Source organism: Odontesthes bonariensis, chromosome 22 (assembly GCF_027942865.1).
Source record: "Odontesthes bonariensis isolate fOdoBon6 chromosome 22, fOdoBon6.hap1, whole genome shotgun sequence".
NCBI lineage: Eukaryota > Metazoa > Chordata > Actinopteri > Atheriniformes > Atherinopsidae > Odontesthes > Odontesthes bonariensis.
The window spans coordinates 10,575,174-10,595,341 of NC_134527.1; the positions used below are offsets into that span (position 1 = coordinate 10,575,174).

Sequence of the window (20,168 nt, forward strand, 5' to 3'; positions counted from 1 at the left end):
ACATTAAACAGAACTAAATATTACCTTTCAGTGTTATGTCTCAGTGATATTGATTCAGCTTTTTCTAATGCCACTCTATATGTTTCTGTTGGTAAGATTGCATTATATTTTAAGGTTTATACTGTCTTCCCCAGGTACTTGGTCTGTCAAACTCTGTGGAGACATGATAAACAAACAGAACCGCAGAGCTGCAGTCACAGGGCTGCATCCATCCTGAGTCTCGCATATAACACAGCCACATACCTAATACTCCGGTTTCCTTTAACCCTCCAAACTTCTGCATTGCTTTGATGGCCTTTGTCAGGGCCTCCTTGGTCTGAAGCTGGCCAGTCACCGGGTCAGGAGGGGGGAGGTAGCCAAATTTACTCAGCCAGTCCTGGAAGGGAAACAGAAGAGATTGAGTTCAACAGAGATCAACCCAGACTTTAAAAGGACTAAAAGTATCCCAAAGCTCTGACACCTGTCCGTGGATACGGTGTCTCTGTGGGTGCTTTGTCTCTGTATGCCACTGTTTACCTGCTAATTTAAAGTAAACACAATCTGAAGCCGATTCATTTTTATTAGCAGACACCATTTTGTAGTGCTGTTCAAGTTTTCAACTTTAAATTTTCATCTACTATATAGTGCACAAATCATCAAGTGGAGCACCAAAAGTAGAGAAGAAATTCTGTGCACCACGTAAGTCAAAATACTACGGTCTGGAGCCAGCGGCTATGGAGTTGATGAGCAAGCTAATGCCAATGCTAATGGTTGCATTTCTGATTTTCTTTTCTGTTGACAATGCCTGAGCAAAATAACAACTCGGAAATTTAAAAAGTGTGCCGAGTCTAAACGGTGAACAGTATAAAGAAACGTAGTAATGATTGCCTTTTTTTTTTTTAATTAAAGGGCAATCATAGCTCCAGAAACAGCTTATTGTTCATTTGGATTGCTTTTTGTAGGTAATACTAATTAAAGATAATAATCTTAATAATAATAATGAATAATGACATAGCTGCAGCTGCAGTCAATGCTTACGCAGGGGGCTAGAGTGAAACCAAAACGTGTTATGGGTACACACAGCAAAAATGTGTGCCGTCCTTCTCCTTAGATTTAGCGTCCAGGTCATCTATCCTGCCAATGCTTCTTTTTGCGACAAGGAACTATGAATATCAGGAACATAATTATGAAGCAATGTTGCATTCAAGTAGAGTCTGAAATACAAAAGCAGCTGTCTGCCCCTATTCTCTAGTGAGTCCTCTCTATAGTCAACATTATAATATAGTGGGTGAGTGAGCAGACAGTCTTGGTTTGCCTGTGACCTTATTAGCTTTATTCATAGTAGACATTTTGAGCTGTTACAGCAAGAAAAGAGCAGGTGAAACAAATTTCCTAAATGATGGCTCCATCAGTTCTCCCAGTTTTCAATAAGCCAGGATCCTGGAGTTTTGTACTTTGTTTTTAATTTTTGAAATTATGACACACACACACACACACACAAGAAAAATAGAATCCCGAGGTCTCTACAGGAAGATAAGAACGAGTACAAATAATTGGCTTATTTGCTTTTTCTTGCAAAGTACATTTTCTACATATTACTAAACGGATTTAGCATTTTAAATGATTATTGCATTAACATACAGAAGGTTTGTAAAGAAAAAAAAAATGGTTTAGAAAAATGCTACATTGTAAAAAGTTCCTAATTCGTTAAGACAATCTTTTCAGATCTGATTAATAAAATCAAAACTATTAATCTCCTGAAGGTTAATTTGCATGTCGTGCCAATTATCATCATCCCAAATGAGAGTCAAATCTGCCCTTTTTTTGTTCTAATTGATTCTGGATGTTCCTCTTTGTATCGCTCTCTCTCTTTTCTTCTCCATCTATCTCAGTTTTTACTCCCCATGATCTAATAGCCAGCCTGATAAATATGTCTTTCATTCATTAATTTACTCTCTGATCCTCTTAAGTTACAGAAGCCAACAGAAAGGCAAATATTTTCTCTTGGCAACACTGTTTAAATGTTTTTAACTGACTTCAGTTCTTCAGAGTTTACAGAATTCCAAACCGTGATATAAAAAAAATCAATGACCCATTGCATTAATAATAGGTCTGATGTCTGAAAAATAACTCCCTGTGCTTACTAAAATACCTTAATAGGACATTAAAATGAAAAGAGTTGTGTAGACACTATATTTTAATAATATTAGGGAGATGGGTGTCTATTCATTCCCACATCAAACTAAAATCACTGTCAATGTGATGAGGGTCTTTTAGTGTCCGTGCACATGCCAGATGGTTGAAACTATATCTGATAATGGATTAAGGGTTTTGACATAATATCAGAAAATCTTTCTAAAAGGCTGAAAACAAAAAGATGATGAAAATAGATAAATAATAGGCAAATGAGGCAACTAAAAAACTCAAAAGTCAGAACAAGCTCCTGATACAGATGGCATTTATTACATTAAAGTTTTGTTCTGGGGTCAAAACAAGTGCAATTCTGGGGCAGGTATTGTTGAGCTGGAGGTTCCAGCTACGCACTTTAAAGTTAAAAAACAATCTATCTTTCAGAGCTGGAATCATATGCCTGCATTCAGAATGTTCTGGCAGGATAGGCAGCCAGTCTAAAAACAGTAGAGGAGCACATGCAGTACAGTCTGTTACAAGTAACACTACAAAAATCAGCAGCGTATGTAAACCATTCGTACTTCTAAATCCACAGATCTGTGAGACACTCTTGAAGCTAAGGTGCTTTGGAACAAATACCTGCTGAAGGATTAAATTACACCACAGGCTATGTTTGATTACACCAGGCTCATGAAGAAAAAGAAGGAAAGAAAAAGGTAGCTCGAGGTGCAAACATCTTGCAATTATCTAAAGCAAGAAGACGCTATATATGATGAAAACTTGGAGCTACCCATGAGTTCATTCTCTCAAAATATGTGATTAACTGAAGCATGGCGGGGCTACGCACATGGCGAGACTCTGGTCTTCTTTAATTAGGTTTTACCAAGAAACACAGAGAAAGAACATGACAGCACAAAGTAATGTCTAAATTCCAATATTCTTGTATCTAAAATAAGAGAGAAACACTCTGCTAAGCTTACAGTGGCAGTGAGCTCTTTGAAAAATCACTTTTTTGTGTACTCTTTCTGTTGTTCTGCTGTCCTTTGGCACAGAATTGTAAACTCTTCATTTCTTGTCAGGGTTGTAGAGCAGAACCAAAAAACAGTGGATACAACGACAAGCAAGAAAAAGAACTGGTTCATGTGGATCTTGCATTTTATTCATTCTGAAGGCCGTGCAGAAAAATGTAAAGACTTCACCATTTACCTGAAGATGCTCAGCTAACAAGCACATGCAGATTTTCTCTGCATGGAACTGTTTATGTGCACAGCATGTGGATCATTGTGGGCTGGAAGTTCTTGAATATTAAATGTATTTTGGTTCCAGTCTCCTGCTAAACTCAGAAATGGCACCTGGTAAAAAGACCTACTCATTCTGCCACTTTTTCCCTCCTCCTAGTCTCATTTACCTTGAACCAAATGTATGTTCCTTTAGAGAACAAGTTGGCATTTGGGATTAAAAGTGACACAACAGACATCAAGACATGCTAGCCCTCCCTTTCATGCAGACGTTGATTCGACTACCTCCTCTACTGGCCTGAATAAAGAACACAAAAACTCTGAACTGAAGGTTAAAACAAGGTGAACAGTTTTGCAGAACTGACCATGTTGTGTTTGTCCTTGGGGCTGTTTCTTCAAAAGTGGTACATCACTGTGTTGTGGATTTGCGGATACTGAGCAAGGTTGCTGTTCGACAATGTCAACAGTCCAAAACTCTGTCATCAATCTAACTGTCAGAGCTGCCTGCTGTTTACATAGTGACTGTAGAGTAACTGGGACTACTGTTGGGCTAAATAATGTTTGAGCGAAAATGTGCAAGAGGGAAAAAAAATAGTGTCAGAAGTTAACTTCATAAAACACTTCAGATGGCGCAGAGACACAACAGGGTCAAAAAAGGTAAAAATAGAAAAAAGAAAAAGATGGAGAAGAAAGAGCGAGCAAATGAAAGGGAGTCCTCTTACGTATTAAGATCAGCTCATGCTCAAGAGAGCTTTCTGTTACACAGCCTTGTAAACATCAAACCAGAGCCCTGACTATGATTTCATACACCACAAGATAGAGCAGGAGTGTGTAAATGGAAGCCATGCATGAGCAGCATCAATAACAGCGGCCAAAAAGAAAAAAGGAACATCACGGCAAAGCTCATACATACACAAATAAAAAATATACCAGGTTTCCCTTTGACCTTTTAGAGCTTTTCAGAACAAAGTAAGACGGCAGGCCTGTGTACAACTAGTAGCTTCACCTCCTGTGGTGAGTTCTAATATCCACTGAGAGTTTTCAAAATACAGTCTCTTGCCAGAATTCTTTTACAAGTTCCTATATCCATTTGACTGCTTTTTCCATCGTAAAAACATGTTTTCTATCCAACGACATGAACCCAAGCTGAACATAACTGTTTCTCTTTTATAAAAGTGGACTTTTAACAGTCATTTTCAAGCCAACAAAGGCGGCGTATTGACACTTATAAGCAGATTCAGGGTTTTATTTACAGTTTTACAATGTTGACTTGCCATTTAAAAACTATAAACAGTCAAATAAGAAATTAATTGAGGAAAAACTAAGAAAGCAATAAAAATTAAGTGTTTTAATTGTTCATTCTGGCCACCAAATGTGTGTGTGGTTCAGAGAGTTTAACGATAAAAGTGCAGGCAGAAATCAAGCTGCATATGTTATCCATTTATTGCCCAATAGATTTGACATTTGTAAAATAATTACATCTGTTGTTTCAAATGTTAACTGAACATATTAAAAGTAAATCTTTTCAAAATAAATACAATAACATGCAACAAATCTCAAACAATACATGAGGTTAATTCACAATTACCTGCTAGCTGTTTGGGGATGATGATACGTGTTGTGGTAACAAGTGCATTTCTATTTGTCCCATATTTTACTAGTCAAGGACATCACTTTGCATCTCTGCTAAACATCAATAAACACTTCATCCAGAGTTAATTGAAACCATCAAAAAATAAATGCAAAGGGGAATATAATCTTGAATTAAGTTTTGAAGAAGAAAAGTAATTATGCAGAGCAGTGTCTCTGAGTTCCCTGTATGTTTTTCTGGAAGAGTCCCTGCTCCAACACCTCTGATTCAAATGAATGGGGCCTCTTTATCATTGAGCTCTGAAGAAATTAAGAAAATTAAACTTCCATTTTTTTACCCCCTAATCTGGTGCGTCATAGTTGGTAGCAGTCTAACACATGCAGGTTTCCAAAGTGTAGTGGTCAAATCTCAACTGTCCCAGATGAAAGATGGCGAGCATGAAAGAAATCATGGGGACATCTTTGACTAGTGTTAAAAACTGTAGTCATACTTCGGTCAGCGAGAGGTTCAGAGACCATCGTTAACAATTTTGATAGTAACAATAACACAATTTTCTGATGGTGTCAGAAACTTTGTACGACCATCCTTCAGTGTGTCTGCTGCATGTCTGCTGACCATCTGATACTAATGCACTGACGTTTTAAGCTGTGTCCTCCAGCTCATAGCATAGCCGCACCAAGAAAGACGCAGCAAATGAAATCCCAGAGGATTCCAACTACTTTGCAATTTTGTTGCAACTTAGAAAATATACAATTTTAATGCACACTGTAGTTAACTTGTTCTGAAACAAATGGACTCTGAATAGTGATGATGTTTAAAGTAATCATAGAGAAAGGGTCCTAACATATGTATATAATTGTGGCTTGCAGCCCACGTTTGTAATACTAAAAGGTTGTGGAATTAAGGAGGTATGAACAGCTTTTTTAGGATGCCCTGCACCTGGCATTGTGGAGTCATTTGTAATATGAAGAGGAGTTTTGGCTCCCAAGCGTGCTTGTGCCTTCTCGGAGACTGGCCTGTTTACAGAGAATAAAAAAAACAGAGTCTTGGACTGCAATGAGAGTCCAATTACACAAACAGGATTCTTTAATCAAAAGATAGATGGATTCTTTGACAGAGGATGATATGAGGGTGCATCAGTCATGCAGCAGGATAGTAGGACAGCTCACATCTTAGCTGTACACACAGTGATATCTTGAGATGTATTAAGTATAAGGTTGCGTCACCACAACGGAACAACTCCTGTCAGGTGAAGTGAGTAACATTGATCATCTCGATATAATGCAATGTTCTGCCCTGGAAATCTCGGGTTTAAGTGATCATGTGGATGTTACTTTGACGTGCACCATCCACTTAAACATTGTTGCAGACCAAGCATGTTCCTGCACAGAATCCAAGCTGAAATAAAACAAGTCGTGGCCATCTAACTTTTTCACCCTCACATCCTTTCCTGACCCCGTCACTCTCCATTTCTGCCTGCTCCTCACACACTGACTCAGCTTTGCTCATGATCTTGACACGAGGTCAGCCAAAAAAAAAAAAAAAAGACGGGATTTCAGCCAGTTTCCTATTAAACAGAAGCTCAGGGGAAAGAACAGATACCGAGTAGACTTAAGAGAACGCAACAGCAGACAGCTGGGCCTTCGTACTGCTCCCAGGTCAAGATGGAGGAACGAGGAGATTTCAGATATGAACAGTGACAGACTGTTAGACTGACTGATGAGGTGGATCTGATGCGTCATGATGTAAAACAGCAAACAAGGGACCATATATCACATTCTAGACAGGAGTAAGAAAAATTTATTTAGATCACAATTAGGAAGATTATCGTCACAGCTTTGTGCTGATTACAATTACCATGATTTGTTGTATATATGCAAGCCAAAGCAGCACACGTGAAAACACAAACGCAAACTCCTTCTACATTTGTTGGGCAGTGCGTTTTGAACAAGAAATTTGATTTCTGTCTTTTATAATTTCATCATATATCTTGAATGGTAGATGCCACATTTGCATGAAAGAAATAAAAGTTACCAAATCAACAAGAGAACAATTGAAATAAAACAAACAAACATGAACACTACAAGGCCGATCTCCCGCCAGCGCACAGCTCACTGCTTCACTAAGATGTTACACATTCTGCTGTAAGAAACTGTTGCAATATTACACGGTGCAGCACAGCATATTCTGCTCTGCTCTTTATGAGAGAGCAAAAACAGAAATCACCAAAACAGAAAACAACATATATTAGAAGCTAGCTGAACACACAACTGCATACTATCTAAATGCAAAAAATCCCAAATAGGTATTGCTATGGCCATTCAGCATGTAATTGCTCATTTATCATGCTTTGAACAAATGCGATTTTGAGAGGATGCTTTGGCTGCATTTTTTGGGTTCGATTTTCAAAAGCCGATACGATCAAAAAACAAAGGAGATAAACGGATTAAGACAAAGACGTGTCAAACAGAAAGTGGGCGAGACAGTGAAGAACAGCTTAAGGTCCGTGCAGAGGAAGTGTTATCTGGTTACTGGGATGTTATGTGATGTAGTCATTGCTTACAAACGGGCAGTTCTGGTATATTCACTGCGTAAACACATGCTTGTGTCTATGAATGGAACCAGTGTTTCCCAGTGTTGACGGGATGATATACTGTTCAATAAAGAACTACAATAAATCAGATTTGTGTTCTGTATTTTTTTGTTACAAATGGCATAACAGTGAACGAAGAGGTTTCAGATCTGTTGGACAAGGTGTGTGGAGTACTTCGGTCTGTGTTCCAAGTCTTGCTATGTCAGCGAAACGCTGCCGTTTAATAAAGCATCATGTTCATTAAACCGGAGGTGACACACATGAAAATCAATGAACCAAATACATCATTTTGCTCTAATGGCCACTAGAGGTTGTGTTTTCTTCATTTTAGTTCATTTTGGCCGAAATGAGCACATGATTAATAAATAATTATATTTAGCAGACACATTTATCCAAAGCGACTTACAATCTTACCACTACACTATCCAGGGTTCTTATTTGGGAGGAGGACAGTCTTGTGTAAACATAAGTGACATATTTTATTTTACAATATTTTACAATAAAATGCTTGAGGATAATGAACTATTAAGTTTTTAAACAAGGTATTTCACAAACTCATTACTTACTCCCATGACTCCTAAGTCCGCACCACTATCCGTATGGCTGGGATTTCTACTGTTGTGATAAGAGTATCGTTAGTGTCCCGTAAACTAGCATTGGGCGAATAGATCAGCTATCAGTGCCAAGTTGATTCCATTGCTGACTGTTTCATTTTTTGGGTGGTGGTGGTGGGACACCTAACACTTAACCCTAAGTCCTTTTATTTTGGCTTTGTCATGACAGGTCTACCCATTTTGTCCAATACCGCCTGCTCTATCTTGTCTGTCCAAGACTGTGATGTCGTTTTTCCTCAACACAAAATAATTGTACCTGAATTGGTTTTTAGGTGCCTAAGAAAATAGTTGAATTGCATGAATGCATATAAAACATATCGCACACAAAGTGAGGGGGTCGTCGGCTCCCCAAGACTGGATTGGAAGTACGTTTCATGAGACGCCATCAGATTCTTTGAGCAGCATTATGCAATTACAAAGATGGCAAAGTGCTTCATTTATTTATTTATTTTTTAAATTTGATTTCTGCTTCGTCTAGTTTAAAACAAAATTGGAGAAGCTGGGCTTTTTTCCACAAACAAACAACTATTCTGTCTTTATAATTTGCTTTAAATTCCCTTTTGAAACACCTGAAGCTGAAATGTTTGTGTGTATTTCATATAATATTAACAAATTTTTGTCATTACACTCAAGCCTTGGACTACCTTGGTTTCTTCCTTTGTGTTGCAAGACAAAAATGAGAGGTCACAAGATGATTATCAGAGCAAAGAAAAAAAAAGTTTTTTATCTATGTTTGTAATATTGGATTGCGTAACTTCTTGCTTCTAAAACTATTCAAGGATCAGCGAACATTACACACCCTGTAACAGGGTTCTGTGAAAAGTCAATTATTTGGGTTCATAGAAAGAAGCCAAAAAAAGGTTGTTAATGGCTGTATTAGAGGATTTTGTCACTTTTATTGTCGACATCGAGACACTATTTCAGTAGAACTAATGAGGCCGGACTCATTGAACAAAAAAACACGCACATCTACTGTGACTGATATCGATCTGAGGAACTTTTGCTGCTGTGTTCCAGTAAAAAACAAATCCAGTTTGTGTTTTCTCTAGATTCTTCACAATAGCTTACATTAGTGCACACAATATAGTCACTTTAGTTCTGCTGTGATTTAATAGTTCACACGTAAATGCATTATTTATGCTTCCCAGAATCTCAAACTGTTAGAAGATATCAAAGTGGGTATTATATCATCCGAGGGTTTGTTTGCTATTATTTCTTGTGCTATATTGTGTGAAGCAAAGTTTGTTTGCTCTGAAATGCTCACTACAGGTCAATGTAATTCAATTGCACAGTCGAGACAACAGCAGATAAATAGCCACACGCTGTATTACTTGTTCACTTTCATCTGTCAGGCTCAGTTTCCTGTTTATTTCTCTATCTTCACATTTTCTCTTTGGTCGTTAACCTGTCTGGGTAATATCTCACCTGAAGTGGACTTTTCTGATTAACATAAAACTGATAATACCCACAGAGATTAAAGAATAGAAAGCTACGCAAAAGGGTGCAGACACTGACAAAAAGGCATTATACATCCATCTCAACTACATTCCCTCATCCTTCCGTCACAGATTAAAGTCATTTTCACATCACACAATGCTTTCTGTCAGATGAGATGAATTCCCTTTCTGATTCCCAAGAGTTCAGTGCTCACCCTGCCATCCTCTCTGCCTCTCTATAAAGCTCTGACTGTTTCATCCTCCTGCTTGTGGGATTCTCCATCTGACAGAAACATCCCTCTGTTTTTCCCTGATGAATAGCTGCTGAGTCTGTTCACCCTCAGCCTTACTGACGTGAAATGAGTCACCAGGAGACTTTTAACCCCACCACCGCCATTGTCCTTCAGAATTCAATAAAGTAACCAACAGTAGCAACTTTAGTGTTTACAATGTTCTTCAATGCGTCGGGGACAAAAGTAAACCTCCTCTCTATCTCGTCTGTCAGGAGCTTATCAAACAGCTTGATCCTTCTTCCAGCAAATTCCAGGAATAACCTTTGAGAACAGCCTCAGGTGACAGACGTATTCGGCTGCATAATCTTTTGCACACACAAAACTGTAGTCACATCATATGATGGGAAAAGACAAGTGAAGCATATTAACTGCTGGATACAAAAGAAAAAAAAATTGAACGGTTCTCATTTTCCATGACTAATCTACAAGAAACAGTCTGTCTGCTGACATGATTTAATCCAATTTAAAGTAACTGGAGGAACCAGTGTTTTGTTATATGTTACCACCCATTACACCATTTGTTGCTAGTGAAAGACATGAAGGCTCTGTTAGCACAGAGTGAAATTAAAGGAAAGAACAGAGAAGCCGAAGACTCTGTTGCAAAAAGAAAACTTACCAAGGAAAAGGGTTTCAGCAACTTCTGTCTCACTTTTCCTTATATTTATCAGCAGTTAAAGAGAATTTTCAAAATTGCAAACAGCTGAAAACCCCTCACCTAAAGACCCCAAGCGTGAAGGAGAAACAAAATAATCCTCCATCCGTTTGTTCCTATGATTAGGTTCAAGTATCCAGCCATCAGTATCAACATGATCTCCAAGTAGGCGAAAGTGGTGTTTAAGAATACACTAAAGTTCTAAGCATGATTGTTTTCTAACCCTAATCAGCTAGTTTTGATTTCTAAACATAATTTTAGCCACAGTGTTTAAACAAACAATTCGACTCCATGATTTATTCTTTCTTGTAAAGAAATATTCAACTCGGACATTCTCCCTTTGAGATTAAACTGAAACTTGGCAGTTTTTGTAAATTCTCTGTTTATAATCAAATCCTTTATGAATCTGTATAAAGAAATGATTGTGTCCTTTTTCGATTTTAAAATGTACAACTTTAAACTTTAGCCTGGTCTGTTAGAAACGTGAAATCTCTTATAGCAGCAAAATAACATTAAAACTAAGTGCTGTATGTGATATTAATGAATAGCTCAAAACAATTTGTGTATGACCAAAGAAACCCCCCTTTTGTATCACATATATCGTGTATCTAAACAGTCTCTCCACAACACCTTGGGAGAGTATGGAGTAGCAGTAGTGATGCTACCATTCTCTAAAGCAGTTGGAGCAGGTCTTCATTTCATACCAGCTTATTTTGAGAAATCATTTACTTAAAGTATTAGATTGGGATGATATAGCGGGCAGGCGATGGCAACTTGTGTGTTTGACGAAAGAGCTCATAAAAACCCGAAGCCAGAGCCATTAGAGCAAATACCTCTTCCTGAAGAAATGAGGGGTTCGGTCTCACCTGTGCAAACAGAACAGGTGAAAGATGTAAGGATATAAGATATAGCAGGAGAGAGATATGGGGTTAGTTTGACGTCCATGTCTGATCACAGACAAAAACACTGAGGCCACAAACTAAGCCTACACATAATCTGTTGCACATCATGAACGTTGTCTCAGATATCTCAAACTAACGGTACTTCTTTCTTCTTGATAGGAGAGCTGGAGTCAGAGAAAAAAAAGCCTCACTTTCTCATTTTAACATCAGCACAAACTGCAAATAGAAAGTCCCCGATAATCTCATACATCATCAAGAGCGATGTAAATTAACACTGCCAAATCAACTTTGCCCTGCTGGACTGTGCCAACTAATACATTTAGAGAAAAAGCTCAATAAACAATGGTGTTTCTTAGAACTTGATGTGTCGACAAAAGCGCAGCAATGTCCTCATAATTTGTGTCAAACTGAGATATTTAGCCAGATTTGTTCTACAAAAGGGAGGTGAAAATCAGTTTTTTTTTTTTGGCTTGGCAAGTAACTAAATGAAAGGCAAGATGTGGCATTATGAAAAAATATTGGTGGAATGGTTTACAGAAGGTGTGAATGTGAATGAAGGAAATGAAAAATTGGTTGGGGCTTGGAAGATATTTGCTTCAACACTTCAGAGTGATGATCAAAACGTAAAGTCTTAGTTAACTTGAACCCCAAAATTTAATTTGAATCACATTTGATGAACCATCAATGATCTCTGTGAGAGCCCTCAGAGAGCTGTGATATACTCAATTAAAGCAAAGGTTTCTGAAGAAAAATACACCTGCAAATGGTCCACTGACTCTGTGATTGGTGGCCCCCTCTGTATTTCTGACAAAATATTAATGCAATGAGGGATATAATCAAAAATATATTTGATAACTAAATGCATGGACAATTTACGCCTGATGTGGAGCAACTAATAACAAAATAGTTCATTTTAACAAGAAAATATCACCGGCAAACGGAGGACCAGCCTGCCCGTTACTCACTAAAGCAAAAGCCAAGTTATTAGCCATACAGTTCTCAACAATGACTGCAAAGCTGGAGTTCATCACCAAGGAAACTACACCAAGCTGAATTTGTTGCAATTGTTGCATTTTTTTTTGTGAAGCATTTCAAATCTATGAGCCATGGTTGACAGGATCAATTAGAGTGCAAACGCTTTTCTGCTGAGATTGTTTAATATCTGGTAATAAGAGTTTTTCCAATTTAAAAAGTTTATCCAAGTCAGCCTACTGCCATCAGTTTTCAAGTAGTGCCATCATTAAATGGTAAGTAATTCAAATTTTGGGGGCCGCTGAGCCAGCTGCTTTTATTTTGACTCGCGTCCCTTTTTGTAGCCTGTGTTAAAGTAAAAATAAGCCGATGATCCCCCAATGAGGGAACAAGGGTCAAAGGACAAAAGCCATGGAGGAATTTGAGTCAATAGATTTACGCAGCTGCCACCACCTGGAAAGTCAAATTTCAAAATTCAGATGAAATCTTTTAAAAATTCCCTCCATTTTTAAAAGAAAAACTAATGTCTAATTCAGCAACTGACAATCACAAAAAGCCAAGTAAAATTAGTTGTGAAACAAAATGATCACTGTTTTGTTACTCCTAAACCCTGCATTTCTCCTTTTTGTGTATCCAAAGCCAAGCTGCATCAAGCCAACAGGGTCGGAAGTATGAGTCATCGCAAGTTACCTCAAAACTATTTTTACCTTCTATATGTCATGTATATTAAAACCCAACTGAGAGTCAGCCATTAGTTTGGATTGCAAATGGGCTGACACAAATCCACAATGACATATACTGGCTATTTATAAATATTATATGCAGAATATGATAACTCTGGTTTCTTTAGTCCTTTCTATTGTTGGTACCTACTCTGCTTTGGAACAGCATTGTCTTTTGTCCTTACTTGCATGCAAAATTTCTTAAAATGTGTTCAATTCATGTGAAAAAAACGTATTTCATCTTCTAACACATGCCATTGTGTCATTATTTAACAAAAGCTGAAACAAAATGCAGAAGCAGCGTTGATAAAGAATCAGTGTACTGCCTCCATTTGAAGGCTAAGTGGCAACTCTGTGCCGTTAATCAAAAACATTTGATTAATTGATCATTAGCAGCTTTGAGCACCTCTATAAAATGCTTGTCTGGAGCATTCAGATGTGTGTTAACACAATGTTGAGGAGGACAGACATCAGCAATGATCAATGGCAAGCAACTGTTGGTGCCCATCAATCTGGGAAGGGTTATAAGGTATTTTCAAAAAACATTTGAGGCCCATCAATCAAGTGTGAGACAAATTATTGACAAGTGGAAAAACATGTCGATTGCTAAGCTGTGAATTCTCCCGGGAGGGGATGTCCCAGCAAGTTCAACCCAAGCTCACATAAACTGCAAAAAACCAAACAGCTGCATCTCAGACTATACAGGCCTCAGTTAGCATGTCAAATGTTAAAGTTCATGACAGCAAATTTAGAAAAAGACTGAATAAGAATGGTTTGTTTGGAAGGATTGCAGAAAAAAGAGCCTTCTTTCACACACTTGTTACTGTGAATTTGCATGTTTGCCCCGTGCATACAGTAGGTGGGTTCTCTCTTGGTACTCTGGCTACCTCCCACAGTCCAGATGCAGTTTTAATTAGTGATTCTAAACTGACCCTAGGAGTGAGTGTGAGTGTGTAGGGTTGTTTGTCTTTCCCTTCAACTGTGTGGCCCTGTGATACACTGGCAACCCTCCCTGGATGTACCCTGCCTTCTGCCCAGGGGCAGCTGGAATACACTCCAGCCCGTACAAACTTGAATAGGGTGAAACACGGATTGAAAATGTATGAATGAACGAAAGAATGACTCAGTCAATGTACTTAAAGAAGTCATTAGTCAGACTATCCTTGTTGTTCATCTGAGTTGACCTATTTTTTAGCCCAGATAACAACCAGAGGATTTTTTTTTTAAATCATCCAATGCCTAAAACCTTTAAATTTAAAGATTGTGTACTTTCTTTTTCACATGACTGTACATTTAAATTTTAGCTACATCTCTGGTCTACCTATATTCCTCTGTCATGTTACTTCATTGCCAACTCTAAGGTCACCTAGTCACAAAGGTTCTTAAATCGTTAAAGGTACGGTACATGTTTAAAATGGTTTCAATTTCTAAAGATACTTATCCTTTACCCTACACATTATCTATTTTGACATCCATTGAGATTCATTACCTCTATAATACCTACATTCTTCAGCCCCCATATTCTTGCAGTGCATTTTGAATGTAAAAAATATCCACATCATAAATCCAAAGAAAACCAATTACCGCCTATAATGTAAATGAATGCATTAGAGCCAGAGGGGCTCCTGGATGCTGTGTGTGTGTGTGTGTATGTGGTTACACTGGGCGTTGATACAGCGTGTCGAGTGAGAGACTGAAACAGTGGCGATGCGAGTGCGTCGCACTAACAGCATATGTTGAACCCCGGGTCACCTAATCCGAGATGTTCCAACAGGATGTGCCTCTCAGTGTCGCTGTGTGTGTGGTTGGGACTTTCACACTTGCAAACTTGATGTCAGATTATGTAAAGGCAAAAGGAATGAAAACGTAGGAGGGTGTAAAATCACTTCCTTCCTAATCTAATAGCTTATCTGCTTTAGAGGAAAGAGATAGCACAAAAAGAGAGTGAGCAAAAACAGTTAGAGCAGATTTTAAACTACTGAATATCTTTCCCTTTCTTGCAGTGATTATGTTTCTTTCTGTCTTTTAAGATGAATAGATAATATTTGCTCAACATCTCTTAGTCCACATTGTATTAAATTGCTTTGTGTAATAAGTCTTAGCATGGGACGAGAATATATCCATCACGCGGCCAGAAACACCACTCAGCATGAATGCTGTCTGCTCTATGTGTAAATAGGAAATGACTCAACGTTTCCGGCACAATCAGTCTTTGCTTAAATAATTAAGTTGAGTTTTTCAGCTACTGAAGACTGAAACATGAAAAAACTTCTTATTTCTTTAATCACCTTTCATTCAAATGCGTTTCCTTTGTTTAGAACCCTCATTCACTTGTGAGCTGACAGTTGTTGAGCTCGGGCCGTCCACAAAACAAAGACGGAAACTGAGTGAAGGCCAACGGAACAGTCAAGTTTTGACAGGGAAAAGAGAGCAAAGGGAGATTTAAGCCCACCTCCCTTACATTGTCTTCTGGAATATAGATAAACTCAAGAACAATGGCATGTAAGATGAAGGAGCTGTCTCCGATAAACAATGAGTATATTGACAATGCAGTTTCATCTTGCTCAGATAAATGGCTTCAGGACTGCAACTAAAGTAGCAATTTTTCAAAAAGTGTGAAAAAAAAAAATTGATGGATAAAAGACCCCAGTCTTATTGCTCCCTTTCAAGCTCTTCCACCCCTAATTTCTGTATGATCACAAACTGCTTTTCTAGTCACTAAGCTGACTCTCTCTAACTGATGATGACAAAAAAAACATCACATCCACATCTGTGTCAAATGAATATGAACAAAATCTTTGAAATGCAATTGAAAAGAAAATCACGTTAGTGTATTAATTTCATTCGAGGGTGTTGGTAAAGGCTGCAATAAACAGAGAAGGAGCTGCTGTGGTCGTTGACTGGAGTTAAAACCTTAAAGAATACTTTCGTGGTGGTGTTGCTGTAATATGTCTATTTTATTAGAAAAGATTGACCTAAACTCTGAATAACATTCAATATTCTTTTTAACTTTAACATAACTTCTTCATAGAGCAGCTTAGGTAAGTTTCCATTCAGAACACTGAGAAGCTTGTCAACATGTAAATTTGACCGAAATATGCAGGGAAAAAAACATCACTCTCAGTCATCGGAAACCGTGATCTGTGTGCAGCTTTGGAGGCACGTCAAAATTGCTCAATATGACCGACAAAAAAAGTATTTATAAAAGGGCCTTGGCATCGTTTCTGTACCTTTCCAAAAGTGTTCAACACAAAAACAATGAGTCTGTCCCTTTATGCCTTAAATGGTCCATCCATCAACATCAGTGTCGCACAAAATATAGCTGCCTACAAAATACTGCCAATTTGTTGAAGCTCAAATGGTCTAAACATTTTTGTTCATATAAGACCACCAAATTATACTTTTATTTGTGACCAAACCCACATCTGAGACTGCTTCCCCACTTGCCTTGCAGTGGTGGTGCAAGAGTCTTTGTGCATGGGCTTCATTGAGTGTGAAAGGCTTGTAGAGGGAGTACTGCTCTTATCACTGGAAAGCACTTATTGTTGTTTGTGCAATGCATTGACTAGATTTTTGCTCATTTACTTTTTTAAGATAAATAGACTTGTATTTAGAAAATTTGTTGTCGCAATCCTTCTGTCAGGTTGTAACATAACTTCTAGATTGTCAATCTTGTACACACCTTGGGTAGTTATGAACTGAATGGGAATGTGCGTTTCCAAACACTTGCATAATATGGTACGAGGTACACGTACAAAGGGTTTGTAGACTCCCACATTTTATAAAAATGTACAAAAGTCAATTTTCCAAAGGTGTTCCACATGGAGAGAAAGCTATATACATAAGATAAATCCAAACAAGACAGAGTTTAATGTTAAATAGAGGGGGAATGGAATGCAAATAATTGACATTGCTTGTGGGCCATAAATTCATGGCAAATGATTCAGAAACTGAAAAAAAAAACAAAAAAAAAAAAACAAACACATAGGAGGAATTATGGGTAATGGCCTGCCATGTTGGGAATCTTTTAATGAAAAAAGGATTTTAATTTGGACTGATTTTGAGTCCGTTCACAACATGCATGATAATAATCATAAACCAAAAGCGCTTTTAAAATGTTAAATTCTAGTCTTCACAAATTGAATTGAAAGTGGCTGTCAGATCCATGCAAAGCACATAAATTGTTCAAATTAAGATTTGCCAAGACTGAGACATTTTATTTAGTTTAGATTATCGTCCTACACTAGGAGTCCGGCAGGATACAGCAACACTGGATTGAAGCCAAACCCACGTCTCTTCCGTGGTTGGTTTTCCTCTTTTCCAGTTTGCTTGTCAATCCGGATCATTCGGCCATCCTCCCAGTTCAGGCTTCTTATTTGGCCGACACCTTTCCCGTTCTTGTGACTGCCCCTGGGTTGATTGTCACCTCTCCTGTTCCTGGGTCAGCTCCTCAATGCCTCTCGTGATTCTGAGCCCATTCCATGCTCTATCGGCATCAGGCCCAGGTCCCTTCCAGTCGATCAAAGCCAAGCATTATGAAATTAGGGATATCAATATTTGAACCCGTTTCAGTTACTTTAAGTCATGTTACATCTGCATATAAGCAAGCAATATTTTTTAAAAGCCATTTACATTGTAAAGCTTGTTTTTTCAGGCTATATCAACAAATGTCATCAAATTTCAATATGATAAACATTATGAGCATGATAGTGGAAAAAATATTTGAAAATTAAAATGATGGCAAGAAGAAAGTTATGCATAGCCCTGACAGAAGGATTGCGACAACACATGGAGACAAATTTTCTAAATACAAATCTATTTATCTTAAAAAAGTAAATGAGCAAAAATATAATATCCACTTCAGGGCTATGCATAACTTTCTTCTTGCCATCATTTTAATTTTCAAATATTTTTTCCGGACTGTATAATGCTGTAAATTTAGTGTTGAGCCAAAGAGAGTTTACTCCCATTGATGTAACATCTCGAAATACACAACCATTTCTGACCTTCTCCCGTCCTCTCTTGGCAGTGAGACGAACAGTGCATACAATTTTAAACAAACAAATTCATTTATTTATTTACTGGATTATTTCTTTGAGTCGTTTCCAGGTTATACAACATTAACAACACGAGGGGTTCTTTGCATGGTTTGTACAAATCTGGAGCTTTCTACTTTTGGATCCAAACGTGGAATGCTGAAAACTCTTCCTCTAATGAAGCCAAGTTTTTATTCTTCAGGGGAACATTGTGTTTCAGGGAAGGTGGTTTAAGTTGAAGTTTTCATCTGCCGAAGTCGATGGCCTGGTTTGTTGCCGTCTACGTGATGCTAAGATTTGCTTCTAACTTTTTGAACTTACCAGGGTGCTTACTGTTGCACAAACTTAATTTCATCACTTCTTTCATTCTGTGTTATATAAATGTAAAAGGACAACATTCTCCGCTATTTTATCCTCAATATAAATGTGCATAGAAAAAAATAACTTCACAAAATGAATACATAATATATTGCCTCCTACCACCTATAGAAACGCTGTGAAACCATAAACCCATTACTTTGTGAATTTACATAAAAATCCTCAAAGTTGCTGGAAAACAAACTGTAGCACGCTGGGGGGATATTTTCGCTAAGTGTTTCTTCCAACATGAAGGAAAAGCTTGTTGTTGATTGTTAGCACAGGGTACATACAAGTGTACAGTAGCCACAGTGCTCTCAGTCTGAATTTGATATATTGCAGTCATTATCTAATAAAATGTTGGCATCAAAAACGATACATATGAGCTCTCAGGTGCTTGTAAAAGTGGCCACCCGAGAGCAAATTATCAGAGACTCTGCACCGTCTCTGCCTTCCAGTAAGTGAAATGGAAAACAGAGCTGGATGCAACCATCAGTGTGTGCTGGTTGAGCTACATGATTTGGTCCATATGCGTGTTAACTATTAACCTAGTAATATGGAAATTCATATAATTTTGCATCTTTAGAGCCATAAGCCCTTTGTGAAACATGTTGAAACTTATCGACCATGCAGTTCTACTCATGAAGAATAGATAACATAGATTTTACCAATCTGAGGAAAAACACAAGTGCATCTGTAAGTCCTCCCAGAGCCCCAGAGTTCTCAACAATGCTACTGTGGAAGGGAATTCAACACACTGACACATACATACTCAGAGAGCAACTGCAGTTCACTTTTAAATAGTCTAAAGTAAAAGACTCGGTGCTACAGCTAATCATCATAAGTAAAACCGTGGAGGAGGAAATTTTGGTCAGCACTATTATTCATGTCAGTTGCTAGCAGATTAATAGAAAGTTGTGCTAGAGTGAAATGAAAACGAAAGTTCAAATATTGTAAATTCAAGAAAGTAATGCATCACATTTGCTTGCCATGCGTGTTCTGTTGTACAGTAAAAATTGCTCGAAAGGGTGTCAGAAAGTGCAGGTTTCTGCTTTTGTAAATACCCAGTTTTAGAGTAAGTGATCAGAATCTGCAACAAAATTCATTGTACATTTTCCTTTGTACTGGATCTCACCATTCCATAGGATAACAAAGGTAACAGTATTGAAACTGGTAGGCCTGCATTTCATCTTAGAGGTCTTGCTGAGCGAGGAGAGCATGTTGCAGAGGCTGTGGATGTAGAAGACACTGGTTGGCTGACGTAAAACAGAATCATATTCCTGAGAGGGGTTTCAGTAACAGATGGTATGGAGTGGAAAGGTTCAGCTGACCACAATCTTAATGATTTCTTGGCTTTGCCCTCATGTAGATTCCAAGCTCAGCAGTTTGCAGCTGGTTAGCCTCTGCCTTGTGTTCAACAGTAGGTACCGTGCTTTGTCCTCGGTGTGAGTGCAAGTGCAGTCCATGAAAACCTTATGCTAACCATACAGCATGAAGGCTCGTCTTCAACTGGTGGGAGTGAAGGCTAGACATGCTGGTGGAAGCATGCCACCCTCACAGCTGTCCTGTTGATTTACAGAGAGAGATGAGGTGGGAGATTTTCACAGATGTCAATCCTCAGTTGAAGTGTTTTGAGTGTGTTAAGCCGTGTAA

At 38.1% G+C, this 20,168-nt stretch overlaps 1 protein-coding gene across 2 annotated transcripts in view; it reads right to left on the reverse strand.

Annotated features, from left to right (window-relative positions):
• LOC142372986 (matrix metalloproteinase-17-like) overlaps positions 1–20,168 on the reverse strand; it is a 93,566-nt gene that overhangs the window by 46,695 nt on the left and 26,703 nt on the right. For both annotated transcript variants that reach the window (XM_075456027.1, XM_075456028.1), the window contains exon 2: positions 244–376. In XM_075456027.1, coding sequence (XP_075312142.1) covers positions 244–376 — 133 coding nt within the window. The remainder of the gene's footprint in view (positions 1–243; positions 377–20,168) is intronic.